The sequence below is a fragment of the Dendrobates tinctorius genome, unplaced genomic scaffold (assembly GCF_039654945.1).
Source record: "Dendrobates tinctorius isolate UK_male_01 unplaced genomic scaffold, ASM3965494v1 ptg000113l, whole genome shotgun sequence".
NCBI lineage: Eukaryota > Metazoa > Chordata > Amphibia > Anura > Dendrobatidae > Dendrobates > Dendrobates tinctorius.
In genome coordinates, this window is record NW_027361781.1 from 6,025,958 (window position 1) to 6,048,415 (window position 22,458).

The 22,458-nt window shown below is 44.2% G+C and overlaps 1 protein-coding gene across 1 annotated transcript in view; it reads left to right on the forward strand.

Moving 5' to 3' along the window:
- The first annotated feature begins 1,228 nt into the window (after positions 1-1,228).
- Positions 1,229-22,458, forward strand: part of SYT4 (synaptotagmin 4) — a 30,909-nt gene continuing 9,679 nt past the window's right edge. The window contains exons 1-3 of the mRNA XM_073589784.1: positions 1,229-1,556; positions 7,773-8,584; positions 13,861-13,981. Coding sequence (XP_073445885.1) covers positions 1,520-1,556; positions 7,773-8,584; positions 13,861-13,981 — 970 coding nt within the window. The 5' untranslated portion in view covers positions 1,229-1,519. The remainder of the gene's footprint in view (positions 1,557-7,772; positions 8,585-13,860; positions 13,982-22,458) is intronic.

Below are 22,458 nucleotides of genomic sequence, written 5' to 3' on the forward strand. Positions count from 1 at the left end.
CCTCCGTGTTCTCAGCCAACAAGGAGCAATGAACATCTTTCCATTTATCGTATTGTTATGCTTCCTACAGTATCTTGAATGCTACATATCCTGCTTTTAAAAGCTTTTCCTAGGTTATTGCTTCTGGGAGCCTCCTTATCAGGAATGTGATGAGAGATTCTTCATGCCACCACTTAAAATGATGGCCGGGTTGTCACACTACTGGATATAGCTGAAAGCATTATTATAACTTTATCTTTATCCTGGAATGGTCCTTTAACAGATGGTTTAAGTTATTATCACTATTTAGAATGCATGGTCCCTTAAATTAGAATTGATCACAGATGGAGAACCATGTCCAATGAAGCATTACTAAAAATAGTGAGCACCCATCCATTTAATGAGGACCTGTCGGCAAGTCAAAAATGGCCAGTTTTTACACCCCTTGCTTCCCCGAGTAATCCACTTCTTTTTATTAAAAAAAATCTACAATATGGTTCCAATAATGTGGGCTTTTTTGTTTAGTGCCAGATAAATGGTCTTTCCTAGGGGGCGTGACTCACATGGTTCCTCAGGGGCGTGTCTTTAGGCAGATCAACAAACCGCAAATAACTATAAAAATGACTAAAAATAGTACATAAATAAAAAATAGAATTGAAATATGGTACATAAAAAAACACAGTAATAAATAACGGGCATACAAAATGTGGATAAATAAATAAAATAAATTATTAAAATGAAAATAGAAATGAAACACATGTGTGAATAAAATAATTAATGTATACGTAAATGCAATGAATAATGTGTATGCAAAATGCAAATAAATCTAAAAATAGGATTAATAACATATAAAAAAATAGAAAAGAAATGTATAAATAATAAACAGCAGTAAATAATGTATTACCAAAATGCAAATAAATCTAAAAAAATAAAATCAATTATTAAAAAGATTCCACACTAAAAAATAGAAATAGAATGTATGAATAAACAAAAGAATAAATGCATGCAAAAAAGGAGCTAATAATGGAAGTGTATGTGTGTGTATATATATATATATATATATATATATATACACACATTTTATTCTTTTTACTTTATTTTTTTGGACACTGGGTGTGTTACTATGTCCAGTGCAGCCATGTCATGTACAACACTTGCAGATCCATTCCTCCTTCTGTCTGAATCAGACAAGCATGCTCTCTTGTGATTTAACCCTTCCTCGATCAGCATCCTGTAGATCCCCAGAGAGGAGGCAGGGGATGGGGAGGGGGGAAGGTGCTGCTGATTGCAGCCTTGTAGCGTCAGCATTGCGTCAATTTGGCCATCAGCCTTGTCTGCAGCTGGAGCAGAGCAGGAGGTGAGCTGCATCCAGCCCCTCCTCATCCTCACATCCTCTGGATACAGCCACCTTCTCTCTCTCTCTTTCCTTCTCTGCCATTTTCTCAGGCTACTCACTCACACAGCTGCTGATTGCAAAGAGCAGCCCGGCAGGAAAGCCTCCAGAACAGGTTTCAGCACCTTGGAGAGTGGAGCCACAATCATGGCTCCAGTCATGGCCAGCAGTGGGGAGGCTTATGGTAAGATACATCTCTTCATCTTTTTTTTTTCCTTATTTCCAAAGTTGGGGAAGAAAAACAACTATTAAAGTATCAGCCTGATAAGTAACATTGGGAATGGCATCCCTGTAGGGCAGTGGGTGGTGGCTGTGGTGGTCGCATGTGATGTTCTCAGGCTGTAGACTCCGTAGCTGCTCGGTTCCACTCCTTGTTACTTATGGTGAAATCTTGGTTATGGTTTTAGTCTTCCTGCTAAGCTCTAATTGCTATCTACGCCACGGCTTGATAGGGTGTGGGGCTACCGGATGCCTGGCATTCTCACACCCACAGACCGATAGGTGCAAGTAGATAGATTTTTTGCAATGCATGTCCTTATTTGTGAGCAATGGAGAGAAGTTTTTGGCAATGCAATAGACGACATTGGCTTTAACGGCCATCTGTTAGTGAGTTGGACTCCATTGCAGTAGGACGAGACTCATCCTACCTCGCATTAAGCCGTGATTCATCATCGCCTGGATGTGCAAAGTGTTAATGCATCCTGCCTCGGTGACGTCAGACATTATGGGACACCTATAAATAGCTTTTCACTGGATGTACGGAACATCTGCAAGTCCATGGGAAGCGCAGGAAACATTGTGACAAAGTTACTCACCACGTTAAGATGCATTCGTGTCTCTTGGAAAGGACCACCTAAAAACTGCATTAGAAAGTGTTGGTGGTCTTCACAAAAGAACATGTCCAGTATGGTAGGACTTATAAATGCTGGAAATGGAAAGTAGAAGGAAATGCAGGAGTGGTCTTCGTCACCAAGAGGTGGTCTTTTGTATGTGTATTGTGTAGGTGAATGTCTTTGATGCGGTTGTGAGTGCGAGATATAGGTGGTGTTGGGAAGTGCAGGGTGGGACCATGAAGTCAAGAACATGAGATGGTGGATGGCAGAAGTGATCAAGTTGAATAAGGGGGCTCAGACAGAAATATACCCCTATTCTATATATATATATATATATATATATATATATATATATAAAAGTAAAAAAAAATAGGCAGCACTCAAATTAAATGTGAAAAAAAAGTGGATACTTTACTGATCCTCAAGTGGCCACTTGAGGATCAGTAAAGTATCCACTTTTTTTTCACATTTAATTTGAGTGCTGCCTATTTTTTTTACTTTTGTTAATTTGGCTGTTGGGACACTGCTGAATAGGTTTTGCACCAACTATTTAATTTTGGTAGTGCTGCCCTTTTTTTGATTTATATATATATATATATATATATATATATGTGCCTTGTTATGGACTACGACTACCATGTATGACTACCATGAGATCACAGCTGGCAAGATGGGTGTGAGGCTGGTGGTGACACGGTCGTGTGGATCCTCACAGTTTTATTCCAAGTGCACTCAATGCTGCTGCTCCTGCAATCTGAATATACATCACCTTATCTTTACATTTCCATAGTTTCTACATATTATTTTACACTACATTTACTGTACAGATAGATGTAAAGAGGAGCGCCCACCCTCAGATGGAGACGTGCCCGTTGCACCATATACTTCTCCTAGGATTCCAGCTATTAGTAAAACCCATGACTTGCTCCATATTTTAATAGTTGAGGTTCTTTTTTTATGATAGCAGCGTCACTAAAGGCTACACCACTGTGCTATGTATAAAGCCATGGAAAGGAACACCAGGAACAAAAGAAAACACTGTCTCTTATAAGTGTGGATGGCTTATTTTCTAGTTGCGAGGAAGCCATACTGTATATTGGAGTTATCTACGGTTGGAGAACTGACTGTAGTTGTGGATTGATTTTTAGTTTGTCACTCTTTTTTTTTACGTGAAATGCTACCCTAAATCCAACTCCACCTGTAAAAGCTGACATTCATATTTATGTTCACAAGTGCAATAACCTACTTGATGGCAAAGTTTGTTAGATGTTCATTGTCTCATAGTCAATGGTTTACTGGGTCCATCAACTATTCAAAAAACCCCAGTGTCGTAGAAAAGCGGTATGTCCACCAAGGGGTTAAAGTTTGTGCCAGCATATAGGCATTGGTCTTTCCTTATAGAAATATGAAAGGGTTAAAGCTTGAGCAGGCACATGCAGGGACACGTAGGTGCCCCCTTCTCCTATGCAGGTTGTAGGGGCTGATGCTGTGTGATGCAGGTGTAGGATCTGCACCATTGCCGCCCCGTGACCCTGTGTGAATTCTCAAAAGTGTCCTTGCGCCTCTCCTGCTCACCTCTATAGGACAAGAGTTATACCAGTTATAGAAAAACAGGCAGATGGATTAGGATGAAGATATGTATTATCAGCATGATGACCATGTAGAGCTCCCTGTAACCATGCAACCACCAGCCTCCATGGACCCCAAAGAGTAGAGATCCTGATCTCACAACTGCCCCTCATCAGAGCTCCAGATCTCACAGCCGCCCCTCCTCAGACCTCCAGATCTCACAGCTGCCCCTCCTCAGAGCTCCAGATCTCACAGCTGCCCCTCCTCAGAGCTCCAGATCTTAAAGATATCCCTCCTCAGAGCTCCAGATCTCACAGCTGCTCCTCCTCAGAGCTCCAGATTTCACAGCTGTCCCTCCTCAGAGCTCCTGATCTCAAAGATATCCCTCCTCAGAGCTCCAGATCTCACAACTGCTCCTCCTCAGACCTCCAGATCTCAAAGCTGTCTCTCCTCAGAGCTCCAGATCTCAAAGACATCCCTCCTCAGAGCTCCAGATCTCACAACTGCCCCTCCTCAGAGCTCCAGATCTCACAGCCGCTCCTCCTCAGACCTCCAGATCTAACAGCTGCCCCTCCTCAGAACTCCAGATCTCACAGCTGCTCCTCCTCAGAGCTCCAGATCTCACAACTACCCATCCTCAAAGCTCCAGATCTCACTGCTGTCCCTCCTCAGAGCTCCAGATCTCACAGCTGCCCCTCCTCAGAACTCCAGATCTCACAGCTGTCCCTCCTCAGAGCTCCAGATCTCAAAGATATCCCTCCTCAGAGCTCCAGATCTCACAGCTGCTCCTCCTCAGACCTCCAGATCTCAAAGCTGTCCCTCCTCAGAGCTCCAGATCTCAAAGATATCCCTCCTCAGAGCTCCAGATCTCACAACTGCCCCTCCTCAGAGCTCCAGATCTCACAACTGCCCCTCCTCAGAGCTCCAGATCTCACAGCCGCTCCTCCTCAGACCTCCAGATCTAACAGCTGCCCCTCCTCAGAACTCCAGATCTCACAGCTGCTCCTCCTCAGAGCTCCAGATCTCAAAGCTGTCCCTCCTCAGCGCTCCAGATCTCACAACTGCCCATCCTCAAAGCTTCAGATCTCAAAGCTGTCCCTCCTCAGAGCTCCAGATCTCACAGCTGCCCCTCCTCAGAACTCCAGATCTCACAGCTTTCCCTCCTCAGAGCTCCAGATCTCAAAGATATCCCTCCTCAGAGCTCCAGATCTCACAGCTGCCCCTCCTCAGACCTCCAGATCTCAAAGCTGTCCCTCCTCAGAGCTCCAGATCTCAAAGATATCCCTCCTCAGAGCTCCAGATCTCACAGCTGCCCCTCCTCAGAGCTCCAGATCTCACAGCTGCCCCTCCTCAGAACTCCAGATCTCACAGCTGACCCTCCTCAGAGCTCCAGATCTCAAAGCTGTCCCTCCTCAGAGCTCCAGATCTCCCATCTGCCCCTCCTTTAAGCTCCATTTCTCACAGCTGCCCCTCCTCAGTGCTCCAGATCTCACACCTGCCCCTCCTCAGAGCTCAAGATCTCAAAGCTGTCCCTCCTCAGAGCTCCAGATCTCACAGCTGCCCCTCCTCAGAGCTCCAGATCTCACAGCTGCACCTCCTCAGTGCTCCAGATCTCACAGCTGCCTCTCCTCAGAGCTCCGGATCTCTCAGCTGCCCATCCTCAGAGCTCCAGATATCACATCTGCCCCTCTTCAGTGCTCCAGATGTCACAGATGCCCCTCCTCAGTGCTCCAGATCTCACAGCTGCCCCTCCTCAGAGCTCAAGATCTCAAAGCTGTCCCTCCTCAGAGCTCCAGATCTCACAGCTGCCCCTCCTCAGAGCTCCAGATCTCACAGCTGCACCTCCTCAGTGCTGCAGATCTCACAGCCGCTGCTCCTCAGAACTACAGATATCAAAGCTGTCCCTCCTCAGAGCTCCAGATCTCACAGCTGCCCCTATGTTAAGCTTCATATCTCACATCTGCCCCTCCTCATTGCTCCAGATCTCACAGCTGCCCCTCCTCAGAGCTCCAGATCTCACAGCTGCCCCTCCTCTGCGCTCCAGATCTCACAGCTGCCCCTCCTCAGAGCTCCAGATCTCACAGCTGCCCCTCCTCTGCGCTCCAGATCTCACAGCTGCCCTTCCTTTAAGCTCCATATTTTACAGCTGCCCCTCCTCAGTGCTCCAGATCTCACAGCTGACCCTCCTCAGAGCTCTAGATCTCAAAACTGCCCCTCCTCAGAACTCCAAATCTCACTGCTTCCCCTCCTCAGAACTCCAGATGTCACAGCCGACCCTCTTCAGAGCTCCCGATCTCACAGCTGCCTCTCTTCAGTGCTCCAGATCTCACAGCTGCCCCTCCTCAGAGCTCCAGATCTCACAGCTTCCCTTAATCAGACCTTCAGATCTCACAGCTGCCCCTCTTCAGACCTCACAGCTGCTCCTCCTCAGAGCTTCAGATCTCACAGTAGCCCCTCCTCAGAGCTCCAGATATCAGTTGCCTCTCCACAGTGCACCAGATCTTAAAGCTACCCCTCCTCAGAGCTCCAGGTCTCACAGCTGCCCCTTCTCATTGCTTCAGATCTCACAACTGCCCCTCCTCAGTGCTCCACATCTAACAGCTGCCCCTCCTCAGTGCTCCAGATCTCACAATTGTCCTTCCTCAGACCTCCAGACCTCACAGCTGCCCCTCCTCAAAGCTCCAGGTCTCACAGATTCCTCTACTTAGAGCTTCAGATCTCATAGCTGACCCTCCTCAGACCTTAGACCTGCACCTTCTCAGAGCTTCAGATCTCACATGTACACTCTGTGTAGGAGAGGGCTGCACCGAGATCATACAACTGCTGACAATAGTGGGGAAAGGCTTCCAGTGCAATGATAGATAGATAATAGATAGATAATAGATAGATAGATAGATAGATAATAAATGATATATAATTGATAGATGATCGATAGATAGATAGATTCATAAATGGATGGATAGATAAATGGATGGTTGGGTGGAATGATGGATAGATAACAGAGTGGTGTAAAATGACAGCTTTGGCATCTCATATCTGTATACGGAGGAGAATCCATTAGTCATTATCATTGTTATCACTCTCCTCCCCACCCATATCTCACTTTAATAGGCTGGATGGATAGTAGATAGATTTTCATGGAACTCGTAAAGTATAATATTACTAGTCGCTTTGCTAAATACCTGAGATAACTCTATTACATTTCCAGATAGCTGTAGCAAGCTCCCGTGCACTGTTATTAGCAGCCCTCGTCTTTCTGCTCCTCGTTATTTGTGCCGTGCGGCCATTGTGGGTCACGCGGTGTGAATGGGGCGCTGCGGTTGTGAGTGATGTGCAGACGCTCACTATTTCCTCCTCTCTACTCCTAGTTGCAGCAGAGCTGATTTTGCCATCTACTCTTTCCTTTATGCCCTCGATGCCCATGCATTATCCATAAAACATGGAGCCGGCTGACAGACACTCATCTAGTTTTTCTTTATATATTTGCTGCAAGTATAACAATATAAAACCTGGAGTTGGTTTCACCCTTATTTTAGGTGTGCACAGTTCCGGATCGTTTACAAGCGATTGTGAACTGTGAAACTGCCTCACGTTGGGCTCTTTTTTTCTTTCTTGCAGAGAGCGATGATTTTTATTATTAACCTTGGATTGTCTTTATGTTAAGACTCCAATCTTAACTGAATAATGAATGATTTTATCATTATATTATGTGTAGCATCAAACATTTCGCAGATGTAGTTGTAGTGTAGTAGAACTAAATCTCTATCTTAAAGGAAACAGCACACGACATAATCAGCTCTACTACATAGGTACCATTATAAAAGGAATTGCGATACCACAAGTTACCAGCAGGTGGCACATATCATCTACAGTAGTTTACTGCCGTTGAAATGAAATGTGTGTATTCCTCTATATTAATGTTATTAATGTAATGGTGTTTTTGTTTTTTTTTTTGCTTTTTTCGGTAATTGTTGTCCCTTATATGTTTATTTTTACAGCCGAAATCCCCACGATGGTTGGCCTCATAGGCGCGTTTGGCCTAGTGTTCACAGTCTCCCTTTTCTCCTGGATCTGCTGCCAACGCAAGTCGGCCAAATCTAACAAAACTCCTCCTTACAAATTTGTCCACGTGTTGAAAGGTGTCGACATATACCCTGAAAATCTGAACAGCAAAAAGAAGTTCGGGGCAGACGAAAAGACAGAATTATCGCCCAAGTCGCATATATCAAAGACGTCGCTTCACCTCGACCTGGAGAATAGAGACTTGAATGGCAATTTTCCTAAAGCCAATAAAGTCAGGAGTTCTCCAGATCTGGAGGACTTTTCACAGCCTCAATTACAAGAAAAAGACAAGAATTCTGTATCTCCCGAGAGCATCAACTCTATCTCGTCCCTGTCGTCTGTGGAGAAGCCAGACAAGCTGGGAAGCCTATTTTTTTCCTTAGAGTATAACTTTGAGAAGAAGGCTTTCGTGGTCAACATCAAGGAAGCCAGGTCTCTTCCGGCCATGGACGAACAGTCAATGACTTCTGATCCTTACATTAAAATGACCATCCTTCCAGAGAAAAAGCACAAGGTGAAGACAAGAGTCCTACGAAAGACCCTTGACCCAGCCTTTGATGAGACCTTTACATTTTATGGAATCCCTTACAGCCAGGTGCAAGATCTAGTCCTCCACTTCATCATCTTGAGCTTCGACAGGTTCTCCAGAGATGACGTCATTGGAGAGGTCTACTTCCCTCTCTCTGGGATTGAACTTTCCGATGGAAGAGTGTTGATGAACAGGGAGATCAATAAGAGAAACATCAGGGTAATGCTCTAAATTATTACATCCATTAACGTCACCTATTTAGTTTATTGATCTGCTTGAGGGGTTTTTTTTGACAATTTTGCCTTGTCTCACACAATGCCTCTAATTACATTGTGCCTGCTTCATACTGTAATTAGCTCCTTACCAGTTGATGGACCAAGTGTGAAGATATCATCAGAGAATGACCTATTGTTTAAATATGATTTTTGTGTTGCATTTATTTTTTAAAAAAATAAGAAAAAGAAAATTGGTACTGTTTTTATTAATTAAAAATTAAAATGAGTAATTTTGAAATTTTCATACTGGCCACACTTCCTGTTCTTTCAGTAGGAGTTTACAGCAGTTTCCTTATCAGCAGAGGCAGCATTACAATGACAAATATCAGAGCTGATAACACAGGATCCTCCAATCACAGCTGTCCCTGCTCCTCCCTTCACGATGATCTTTGCACACGTTCATTAGACTAGACTCTTAAAACCAAATGAAGCAAAAGATGGGATAAATGGTTAAAATAATGCTGTCTATGTAGATGTGTTATATATATTTTTTTTTTAAAAGGATGTTAGAGTCAGCTTAGACATGCATTAGGAAATGGGCATAAAGCCAAAATTAAATAGGGGGCCTGAGGAAGTTGCATGAAACGCGCGTCAGGGTGAGGGACACAGGACATCACAATTCTCCATTGGATTCATATTTAATAAGGACTTTATGCTCATTACCTACTGCATGTCTAAGATGGCTATTGTATAATGGGATATTATTAGTCTATTGTCATTGTCTTTAATTCTACCTATTGTGGACACACAGATTTTTTTTAGTCCTTGTTCTGTGTCCCTCTTTGTTTAAGTTACCTTATTTTTTTTTCTACTTTCTTTTAATATACTGTAATAAAATTATATATTTTTATTATCTTATGTGTGGTAGACATTCTATATATCCAACCAGTGGATTTTTGGTTGTGATAATTGTTGGTCTGTATTAACTGTAAGGGAATCCCTAGGAATTGCTACCCTCAGTATATATTGGGACTTTTGTTGATATTAGGAGTCTAAAAAAAGCCATTGTGAAAAATGCAAGATCATTTTTTTATTTTTAAGGCAGAAAAAAAAAATATATGTATACATTTATATATAAGACATCATTAAAAATATTTAAAGAATACATTTAACACAAAAATCTGATTTATTATATAAGTAATTTTCTGTTGATAGATTCCATTTAAGAAAGTATAAAATACAGATATGTGCTGGCGCCAGGAGTGGGCAGTCATGTCACTGCACATATGTAATTTGCACACTCCTGACCACATTCCAACTAGACTGTATTCAGCCTCGCTCAATACACTTTCAATGAGAACACACCCAGTCTAGTCGTCATTTGACCACATGTAAGCAAATCACATATTTTCAACCATATGCCCGCTGCTCGCGGCACTGACATCGGAGAATTCTCATAGCGCGCAGTGTGCGCAGTGTGAGGATTCACAAGTCTGCAGTTGCATAGAGTGACTGTAGACTTGCAGCTTAAAACCAGAGGACCACTTTAACTTTTTGGGTGTAGATTGACATATATTGAAAGGATTTCAACGTAATTACCAACTTTTGAAAAAAAAAAATATTTTGTAATACTTTGTTTGGTGATATTTTTGTCTTATTGGGTGATTGTACTTTCAAGTGTCTTCGGAATAACCTGTAATATGAGTTTACATGGGGATAATACTATTTCTGACTATTATGATGATTTGTATCCTGAGCAGCGACCATGCCATATTTGATCTACTTAGATGACAAGGGAAAAATATAGGATCCCATAAAAGTTATTTTCCCTGGGGGGCAAGTGTAGTGCACTTTCCTGAGCAGGGGGCTTTGTGCACTTTAAAAGCCTGCAGCAAAGTGGATGCCCACTAACAATCATTTCCAGAAATATGTAGAAAGGTAATTTCCAAAAACTTGTATGTGGATGGCTGCCTACTCTTAATTGTTTCCAGAAAACCGTAGGGAAGTGGCTGTCCACCTCAATCATTCCCCAAAAACTTGCAGGGAAGTGGCTGTCCACCTCAATCATTCCCCAAAAACTTGCAGGGAAGTGGCTGTCCACCTCAATCGTTCCCCAAAAACTTGCAGGGAAGTGGCTGTCCACCTCAATCATCTCTAAAACATGCAGGGAAGTAGCTGCCCACCTCAGTCATTCCCAAAACTTGCAGGGAAGTTGCTCACCACCTCATTCATTCCCCCAAAACTTGCAAGAAAGTGGTTGCCCACCTCATATATTCCAGAAAACATGCAAAGAAGCGGCTACCCACCTCAATTATTCCCAAAATTTATTGTGAAATACGTGCAAAGAAGTGGCTGCCCACCTCATTTATTCCCAAAAACATGCAAAAAAGTGGCTTTCCACCTCAGTCATCCCTAAAACTTGCAGAGAAGTGGCTGCCAACCTCAATCAATCCCAAAAACGTACAGGGAAGTAGCTGCCCTCCTGAGTCATCCCTAAACCATGCAGAGATGTGGCTGCCCACCTCAATCATCCCTAGAACTTGCAGGCATATGGGGGTCCACCTCAATTATTCTCCAAAAACTTGCATGGAAGTGGCTGCCCACCTCAGTCATCCTCAAAACCTGCAAGGAAGTGGATGCCCACCTCAATCATTCACAAAAACTTGCAGTGAAGTGGCAGCCTATCTCAATCATTCCTATAAACATGCAGGGAAGCAGCTACCCACCTCAATCATCCACAGAACTTGCAGGGAAATGGTTGCCCACCTCAATTATTCTCCAAAAACTTGCAAGGAAGCGGCTGCCCACCTCTATCATTCCCCAAAACTTGCAGTGAAGTGGTTGCCCATCTTATTCATTCCGAAAATCTTGTGGAGAAATGGTTGGCTTCTTCAATTATTCCCAAAAATGTGAAAACAGTGGCTGCCCATCTCTATAATTCCCCCCAAAAATAGCAGGAAAGTGTCTGCCCACCTCAATCATCCCCAAAACATTGCAGGGAAGTGGCTGCCTACCTCAGTCATTCCCCAAAAAATGTACAGGGAAGTGGCTGCCCATATCCGTCATTTCCAGAACCCTGCAAGGATGTGGCTGCCCACCTCAATCATTTCTAGGATACAGCAGAGAGGTTTCTGCCCACCTTCCATTATGTGCAGTAACCTGCAGGGAGGTGGCTGCTCATTCAACCACCAGGTCTCTGCAGGGAAGCTGGCTGCCTGCTAGGAGAAAACAATAAGATTAATAGGTATGCTCCCTCCCAGGAGAACTGGGCTCCATAGGAACAGACTACCATGACCTCTGCAGAAGAATCCTAGCCGAAAATAGGTGGAAGCAGGTGTAAAAATAGAAGGCGCTCTGCAGGGTCTGACTGGAAATGAAATCCAGCTCCAGCGTTTGGACCCAGGTCTATGCATTCTGTAAGTTAGAACGTCCTTCATCCGAAACGCGTCAGCTATTTTACATGCGGTTGTCATGTTTTTCATGTTGCATGAACATTAATAAAGAATAGAGTTTTAAACAGAAGAAACAGAGAGTTGGCATTTTCTCTCATCTATGCATCCCCCCACACGCACGCTTCTCCACATGGGGGTCTCTATTACAAATATGACCCTGCCTGACATTGGAGGAAATCAAGATTTACTGCAAGACCAAACCAAACGTACCAATAATATTGCTATAATAGCGACACACTATGACCACATAATACCACAATATAGCCAACGAATAATGCCACCAAATTCAAATTCAAAGAAGCTTTATTGACAGGACTAAATGCACATTAGTTTTGCCAAAGCAAGTGTACAAAAGGGATTAGGGATAGGGACTGTAGGGATGTTGGGTAGGGGCTGTAGGAAAGGTGGATGGGGGCAGATCCAGGATGGGGCTATAGAAGTCCATGACATAGGGAAGGTGGATGAGGGGATGGGGGCAGATCCATACTAATCATTACTAATATGATTGTTAAAAGACCAATAGTACAACCTTTACTGCAGCATAATTGATAAATAATACCGCCAGACAGTAACCAAATATTACCAGCAGAAACTGTTCTGATAATACCCTCATACTGATCATTAACTTCGACTGGTATTACCACCATACAGCAATCATGTAATGGTTGATATCTCACTGATCATAGTCGATCACTTTCCTTTTCTTTCTCATTTGGCCCAGACCATCATGACCACTTCTTCTGTCTATAACTCATCTTTAAAATGTAGCATAGAGTGATCTTTGGTTACTGCTTTCCTAGGACCCTCTTCACATCCCCCACCTCTATACAAACCATATTGTGCTCTAACCAATGCCCTGGACAGTAACAATAATGCCCCCTCTGTGCCACCTAATAGTAATGTCTCCATGTGCCTCCTTATACTGGTGTATTAGTATTAATAACCCCCTGTGCCTCCTTTTAATAATGACCCCCATTGTACCTTCTCATAATAATTCCCATTGAGTCTCCTTTAAATAATGTCTCCTTTTGATAATGATCCTCTTTTCATTAATGACCCGATTGTACCTTCTCATAATAATGACTGCCATTGGGTCTCCTTTAAATTATGCCCTCAACGCCCTTTGTGTCTCTTTTTAATCATGATCCATTTTTTGAATAATGACCCCCACTGTGCTGCCTTTTCATAATAACCCCCATTTTTCCTCCATATAATAATGGGCCACCCTGCCCCTTGGTGCCTCCTTTTCATAATGGCCCCCACTGTGGCACTTTATAGTAATAATAAAGTCCCCCTTTACCTGTCAAAGAACACAAGTAAACTAATTCTCATTTCACCCCTCTTTCACGCCTGGTGGTGATGGTGATGCATTCTTCCCGCTCTTCCTGCTCCTCTACTGCAGTCCCCATGCCAGCACAGCCTAGTGATGTCATCGCACCACCTGACATCCCCTGCGTGGCATTAACCCCTTGATCTTCACAGACCGGAGGATTCCTAGTAAGGGGCAGAGCAGACAACTGTGGTTAACTGATGACGGCGGAGCATTTTGAAGTGCCTCAGGCCGATGTGGCAAAATGTTAGACCGGTCCATTTGGTACTTTTTCCAGACCTGCCAGATGGTGCTGTGTGACCTATGACAGCGTGTTACTTATTATTGCACACATATGTAGCTTTACTAATCAATACTCACCAGAAAATGAAAAGAATTGGAGCCTGAGATGTTAGTGCAACATTTGTCAGCATATTACTGTGTAATTCATTGGTAAAGTATTTGCTCATTATTTTGTGTCACAGCCTTTAATAATGAATGTCTTGTATTGACTTGTAGAAGTCGTCAGGACGCGGCGAATTGCTGATCTCTCTGTGCTACCAGTCAACTACCAACACGTTAACGGTGGTGGTGCTGAAGGCGCGTCACCTACCAAAAGCCGACATATCAGGACTATCAGGTGCAGTACAAATATGATTATAACAACTTCCTATTTTCTATATTTCCAATTCATGGATGCTGTTCTGCCTGCTTCCCTTCAATCATATCATTAGCCGATCACTGCCACTAGGTGGCGATCATAGACATTTAAACTTCTGTTATACTGAATACCTGCTGAATTAATCAATAAGCCTTGAGCTCCCACTAGTGTTGGCTTCAGGGAGTAATTTTTAAAAAAATTTTTTATTCCGACTTTATAAAGTTTGCATAGTTCTAAAGATTTAAAACCGTATCTGAAAAAAATAGTATAAAATTGCAATCGACATATTAATTAAAAAATTATGCAACATTTGGTGGCGCTATTATTGGGACCAATTTTGGTTTTTGGTGTCTCTATGATTTCTGTAGGCGTTATGTTGAATATTTTTGTGTGTCCCATTGAATGTTAAAGTAATTGAAAAACTTTATATTCCATTAATTCCACTTATTGGGATATTCAGTGGAAAAAGGGTTAAAAATTTAAGTCTGGAAGCATTTCAGTTTTATATGGTTGGAAATCATTCAATATGCATAAAATGTAACAAATTATATTGGTGATGGTTTATTAATGTATAATATGATGCATTTATTATTATTATAATATTATATAAAGTTCACCACGGTTGGCTACTAGGTGGAGTACTAGGTGGTACTCCTTCATTAAGGGGGCTATTACTGTTTGATTTAGTCAACGATTGCGCTCAGCATGATTGCAGTGTGTGGTTTTGATAATGTATTTTAAGCATTTACTATGTCAAGTGGAAGGGAAGAAGTGGCTCATAAATGGAGAAAGTAGCATAATTCTCTCCTAAAGGTGTACTACAAAGTTTATCATATTTTTTGTATTATTAATTTGTGTATACATTGTTTGCTGTTAAAATGACAGGACCAATGTGGTTGTACGTTACCCAAGAAAAATGTAAAATGATTCTTTTGGATCCCTTTACTTAATTAAAGCAGACGGAGCAAGAGCAGCACTTCAAATCTTACCCAGGAGAGCTGAGGTTGTCAGACGTAGCGGGGCGGGTTTGGTCAGATGGGAAAGAAAGGAAATCCTCCAGCGATGACACAAGTCGTGGATTTTAAAACTTCTCATTAATTTCTGCGTTAAAAAAAATGGCCGTGCCTCCATCATGAGACCAAACCTCTGCATTTCAGCTATGAAGCCTTAATCATGGTTCATTTGCTCAGTTGTCGCTTACTCTAGAATAGCAGATACAGTTTTCTCTTAGTGCAGACCTGGGAAAACTGCGACTCTCCGGTCACATTCGGCCCTCTGGCTGTTCCAGTGTGGGCCACGGAGCGAGAGATGGGTCTCTTTGGGGGCTCATACTGTATATAGGGGCTGTGTGGGGGCACTTACTTTATATAGAAGAGCTATGTGGGGGCTCATACTGTATACAGGGGCTGTGTGGGGGCACTTACTTTATATAGAAGAGCTATGTGGGGGCTCATACTGTATATAGAGAGGTTGTGTGGGTTCTCATACTGTATATGGAGGACTGTGGGGGCTCATACTGTATATAGGGATCTCATCCTGTGCATAGGGAGAGTATGTGGGTGTTCATACTGTATATAGCGGTGTAATGCGTGGGCTCATATTGTATATAGGGTGACTGTGGGGGGCTTTCACTGTATATAGGGGTTGTGGGGGCTCATACTAATATAGAAGGGCTATGTGGAGGCTCATACTGTATATAGGGGTAGTGTGGGGGCACTTACTGTATATAGGAAAGCATAATAAACAAACAAATAAATAAATAGGAGCTATGTGGTGTCTCATACTGTATATACTGGGCTGTGTGGGGGTTCATACTCTATAGAGAGGTGTAATGTGCAGTCTCATACTTAATGTAGGGGAACTGTCGGGGGCTTATACTGTATAAAGGGGATATGTGGGGGGCTCATACTGTATATAGAGAGGTTATGTGGGGCTCATACTGTATATCGGGGGTATATGGGCTTATACTGTATACAGAGAGGTTGTATGGGCAATCATACTGTGTATAGGGGGACTGCAAGGGGATCTCACTATATTTAGGGGGAAATGTGGGACTCATGCTGTATATATGGGGCTGTGTGTGGACTCATACTGTATGTATATAGATGTCTATGTGAGGGATCATGCTGTGTATAGGGATGAGTGTGCGGGCTGATACGGTATATGGGGGGCTATATGTGGGCGCAAACAATTTATACGGATAGTCAGTATACTTAATTCTGCTCAATATTAAGTGATGTAACTAATTTTAATATAAAGTGATAATTATAGTTAACATGTTTATATTGATATTGAGCAGAACTAATTTCAGCCTACTGGTCCTGCCCTCCACAACAGTCATGGTTTCTCATGTGGCCCCTTGAGAAAGTTGATTGCCCACCCCAGTGTTCATGTGAAGGGTTAAATTGGAATTAGTAAAAAAAGACTGCTCTATATTCAAGAATAGAAACACTTCTGGCAATGTCTGCTATTGACTGACATTGAACTGTAATACCAGGCACAGCCTATGGACAAGAGAGGCGCTGATTGTAGAAAAAAGCAGACCCTTTTTATACTCTCATACAATCCTGTACACAAGAGAAATAATGCAATGACATATTCATCTCTGCTACATCTGCGACTAGTATTTTGGGCAATTCAAACACATAGCAAGACCCAGATTGTACACTCAGCCGTGAGCAAGGGTAAATGAAATGACATCTAACTAAACTAATCCATTGCAAATAATCCCAGGAGGAAATCACCTCCGGATCCAATTACTCTTATTTCATGTGTCCTGAGTGCAGAGATGGAAAACTATTGTCCCTGCATGAGTCAGCCGGTGACATCACCCAGCCGGGGCGGCTCGGTACAGCGGCCTTTCAGGCAGCATCAGTGGGTGGGAGGAGAGGGGTTTCGGATTTGAGCGTCTACTTATCATGCTGTGTCATGCAATTGTACTGAAAGGACCTGAAAAATGGCTCCGCTCTGCTGAACAAGAGGGGCAAACTACAGCCCCGCAGCAAAATCTTTTACAGCATACCTCCCAACCTAACCTTACCCAGTCTCTGCCCCACCTGCACCATGATACCCTCACAGTAAGCCCATACAGAATGGTGCCCTCAGAGTAGATTCCCACACACATAGCATGATGCCCTATAGCCACTCACATAGTATGTTGCCCCACAGGTCATTACCCCCAGCCCCCCACACACAGTATAATGCCCCACAGTACATCATCCCACAGCTTCATGCATAGTATGACGCCCCACAGCCCCCCACACACAGTATAAATCCTCACAGTACATTATCCCACAGCTTCATGCATAGTATGACGCCCCACAGCCCCCCACACACAGTATAATGCCCCACAGTACATCATCCCACAGCTTCATGAATAGTATGACGCCCCACAGCCCCCCACACACGGTATAATGCCCCGCAGTACATCATCCCACAGCTTCATGCATAGTATGATGCCCCACAGCCTCCCACACACGGTATAATGCCCCGCAGTACATTATCCCACAGCTTCATGCATAGTATGATGCCCCAATGGTCACGCACACACAACATAGTGCCCCGCAGTACATTATCCCACAGCTCCACGCATAATATGATGACCCACAGACTCCACACACAGTATAATGCCCCACAGTACATTATTTCACAGCTCCACAAAAAGTATGATGCCCCACAGCACCCCACACATAGCATAATTCCCCACAGTACATTATCCCACAGGTCCACACAAAGTATGATTCCCCACAGGTCATTACCCCACAGCCCCCACACCCAGTATAATGTCTCGGAGTACATTATCCCATAGCTCCACACATAGTATGATGACCCACAGGACATTACCCTACAGCACCCACACCCAGTATAATGTCCCTCAGTACATCATGCTACAGCTCCACGCATAGTATGAAGCCCCTATGGTCACGCACACACAATATAATGCCCCACAGGACATTACCCCACAGCGCGCCACATCCAGTATAATGTCCCTCAGTACATTATGCCACAGCTCCACGCATAGTATGATGCCCCACAGGCCCCCCCACACAGTATAACTGTATAATGCCCCACAGGTCATTACTCCCAGCCCTCCACACACAATATAATGCCCCACAGTACATTATCCCACAGCTCCACACATAGTATGATGCCCCATAAGACATTACCGCACAGCGCCCCAAACTCAGTATATTGCCCCTCAGTACATCATACCACAGCTCCATGCATAGTATGATGCCCCAGAGACCCCAACACACAGTGTAATGCCCCACACTACATTATCCCACATCTCCACGCATATTATGATGCCACACAGAACATTACCCCACAGCTTCCTACACACAGTATAATGCCCCACAGAACATTATCGCACAGCTTCACACATAGCATGACGCCCCTACAGTCACACACACAATATGATGCCACCACAAAGTATAATGACCAAACAGCCTCCACAAAGTAGGATGCTCCCACACGATTTACTGACCTAACATAGTATGATGCCCATAAGTAGATTCCTCTTTCACAGAGTATGATACCATACTAATTTTTCCACACAGCAAAATGCCCCCACAGTCCCACCCATAGAGAATAATTCCAATGCCCCCCACAGTCACTCACACATAGTATGGTGCCAACACAGTCTCCTTCAAACAGTATGATACCGCACAGACACCCAGACACAGTATGATGCACCCAGATCCCCCCGAGAGTCTGATGTCCCCATTGCTCCGTCACACAGTATGATGCCCATATGCCCCCATACCCACAGTATGATTCAGCTAGACGCAATATGATGCCCCACAACGCCCCACAGATCAACATAATGCCCCCACAATCTGCGCCTGAATATTATGATGTAACCACTTTATCCCTCACACTGTATGATGCCCACATGGTCCCCCAGCACACAGTATGATTCCTCCAAGCATCCTACTTGCCTTCTCCTCTGCAGCTGAGCTGGTTGGTGGTCTTTCTACCTGTCACATGGCCTGAAAATGACCTATGACCAAAAGGTCCATCAGTCTCTCCCTCGTGAACTGTGGAGCAGGGATCTGCTGTCTGGTTGCGCTTGGGCACTTTACAGATGAGGGGTGTCCCAGTCCCAATGTGCTTTAGAGTGTGGGGTGCATCACACTCACTTCTAAGGCGCAGGTCTTCGCTACCTCCGGGCCTCCGTCCTCAGGAGCCACCACACACAATGCATGGGACACCAGGTTCTTTGTAACAGTCAAACGTTTACTAACCAGTCCAAGTTCATCAGGTCGGTATAAGTGGGAAAGGGCACAGCAATTCACACTTCCTTCCTCCTAAGCACAACTCCTCTTCTGTTCGGCCACCCATTCATTCTGGACTACCCCCAAGCTCGATGACTCCATCAGCCTCAGGGATTCATTGTCCACTCCAGCATTGCATCCAGAGCGTTCACCTGTCCCCCCCATGTGTGGCGCCCCTGAGGCTCGGTCGCCACAGAGGTAGTGCACCTTCTCCTAAGGTGTAGTGCCCCACCATCCAGGTAAGGTGGGAACTCCTTTCCACACTCCAACACTCGCACCCCACACAACAGGGTAGTTCTGCACAACCACGTTGCGGCTCCTTGCTCAGAGGGTAGCAGAGCACCTTTGGTGGTTCCCTGCTTGGAACACTGGATGTGCTGAGAGGTGGGTGGAGTTAAGATACATAAAAGAGTGGGAAAGTGTAGTAGGACAGGTCAGTCTGACAGAAGGTCAGTCGGGTAGGAAGTCACTCAGACAGGAATGAGGATCCCTGGAAGAAGGGATGGAGGAAGGAGTGCTGCAGCCGCCTCAGTGATCTGAGCCAGCTGGCACGGGAAAGGAAAAGAAGGAGAAAGACGTAGAACTGAAATCTAAGCTTCCATTAGAGAGAGAAAGGCAAGTACGGAACGAAGGAGTAAGGATAACAGAGCGGATGTGGGTTAGAAGAGGACCTATAGGTTCTCAGCGCAAGGCCGGGGCCCGGTCCCCGAGGTTGTATGGACACTTATGGTTCTGCAGCAGACACCGGTGGAGTAGTTGGCTGTAAATGCACTACTCCCATCTAAGACTTGGGGTACAACAGCAATTGGATATAGAGCCGGGACTCAGGATAAGGGAGTCCCCGAAGCAGGCTACAGCTGTCTGCCATACAAGTAGAGTTCTTGGGAACATCAGTCAGGAGGAACTCCAGTGTAACTCAGTACTAGGAGATCTTCACACTTTAAGGCGCTATAGAGGGGTCGTTCAGGAAAGGTACATGTTGGCGGAGTGTTGGAGGGGAGCGTTCCATCTTGCCTGGAGGTTGACTGAGCCTCTGACCCGGAGGACATGGCCCGGAGGCAGGCACCCTTGTGTACCGCAGACTGTGAGTAAAGCTTTGGAACTACAAGCCCCGGTGTCCTCCATTCATTCTTGCGCCAACCCGCTCAGCACCGCTACATCTGGGTATTATCCTTTACACTGCCTGTGCCTCTCCTCATCCATTGCAACTACACAGTCCTGGGGCTACAGCTTCACCTGTGGGGAGCTACACCACCTATGCTGCAACACACCACCAGCCCCAGAGGATCCGCATGCAGCGTCGGCCTAACATCTCGCTTGCCGAACACCACAGGTGGCGTCACGAACTATTCCATTCCATTAACTACATTCCCCCATTACTTGGGCACCCAGGGCCACGGACCGGGTCACCGCTGCTGTGACACATTCACCTGACACCGGCCCGGTACCGAGTACCCAACAGCCCTGTGAGGGCGACCCACATGTAATTCAAAAACGCAGCAAAAAATGCAGCAAAAACTCACCAAAACTTGTTTTTTTGTAAGCAGCTTCTTTACTGCCAAGAGAGCAGGTTTTGCCTGCCGAAAAAAACGCAACAAAAACGCAACGTGAGAACATAGCCTAAGAAGAAAATGTTTATAGTGGGGTAATATTTTGTCCTATATCCTTTTCCCTATCTGATTGTGAGGTCATACCATGTTGGCTCTATGTACCCTAAATAATTAAGGTTTTTTTTTTATAGTGACAGGGCTCAGTCTCACTGTGCTTTTGGAGCATTACTTCTGTCATGAATTGGCCCCCAGGGATCGGGGTTATGTGCAGTTTCTGCATTCTCTATGGATGTGTCTCTGGCTATATGGTATATGAAAGGAATAGAATAAAGTACGGATCAATGTACATCCTGCCTGCTACATATGTTACTCTGATTATGTCACAGGACATCTTAAAGGGCTTATCTAATTAAAGCCATTAGTGGCACATAACTGGACCATCAATAACCATCACGTGACAGCCCGATAAATCAGATCAAAGATGACAGTAGATGATGTCACAGCTCATTCCTAATGACAAAGCCACTGGTGATCAATGATGGCATTGGCAATCAAGACAACGTTGACATGATCTAGCAATACTTAGCTGTTACATTTAAAGAAACAATGTCTTTAAAGGGATTGTCCGATTAAAAACGTATGCTACAGGGAAAAAAATAAAATATGGTGCCCCTCCACATTACAACCACAGGAGCTTTTCTGACCTCCCATTCTACATCCATAGTCATTAATATGGATTTGGTCTTTCTGCTATTCTAGAAGATTTCGGAGATGTCTGTGGGAATTTTTGCCACTTCATCCATTTGTGAGGTCACTGATGTTGGTTAGAGGCTGAGCTTATAATCTCTGTTCTAGATCATCTCGAAGGTATTGGATGGGGTTAAGGTCCAGGCTCTGATCGGTTGGTCATGTTCTTCCAAAACAGTTCCCCAACTTGACTTTATGGACCTTGTGCACTGGGCACAATAATGAGGAACAAATAAAGGTCTTCCCCAAACTGTTCCCACAAAGCTGGAAGATACAACTGCCAACAATGTCTTGTCCTGAAGATTAAGATGTCCCTTCCATGGATGAAAGGGATCAAGGCCGGACCCTCATAACAGCCCATAGCAATATCCCTCTTTCACCAAAATTTACAGTGGCACAATACAGTCAGGAGTGTAACATTCTCCTTCACCAAACCCAGATTCGTCTGTCAGATGACAGATAAAAACGTGTGATCCGTCACTGCACAGAATACCTCTCCTCCAGAGTCCAGTGGTGGTGGCTTTACACCACTCTATATTATACATACGTGATCAAAATTGTTGGTACCCCTCGTTTAATGACAGAAAAACCCACAATGGTCACAGAAATAACTAGAATCTGACAAAAGCATGGTTGAAAAGCAATGTCTGACTTTCATTTGTTCATTTTCATTGATTTTTGATTTATTATTACTTTTGTTAGATTCCAGTTATTTCTGTGACAATTGTGGGGTTTTCTGTCATTAAATGAGGGGTACCAACAATTTTGACCACGTGTGTACACCGATGGCAATGGAAGGGTTGAATGTTAGACACCTGGGGTGAGGGGCTGGATGTTATACACCAGGGACTGAATATTATACACTAGGGGCTGGATGTTATAC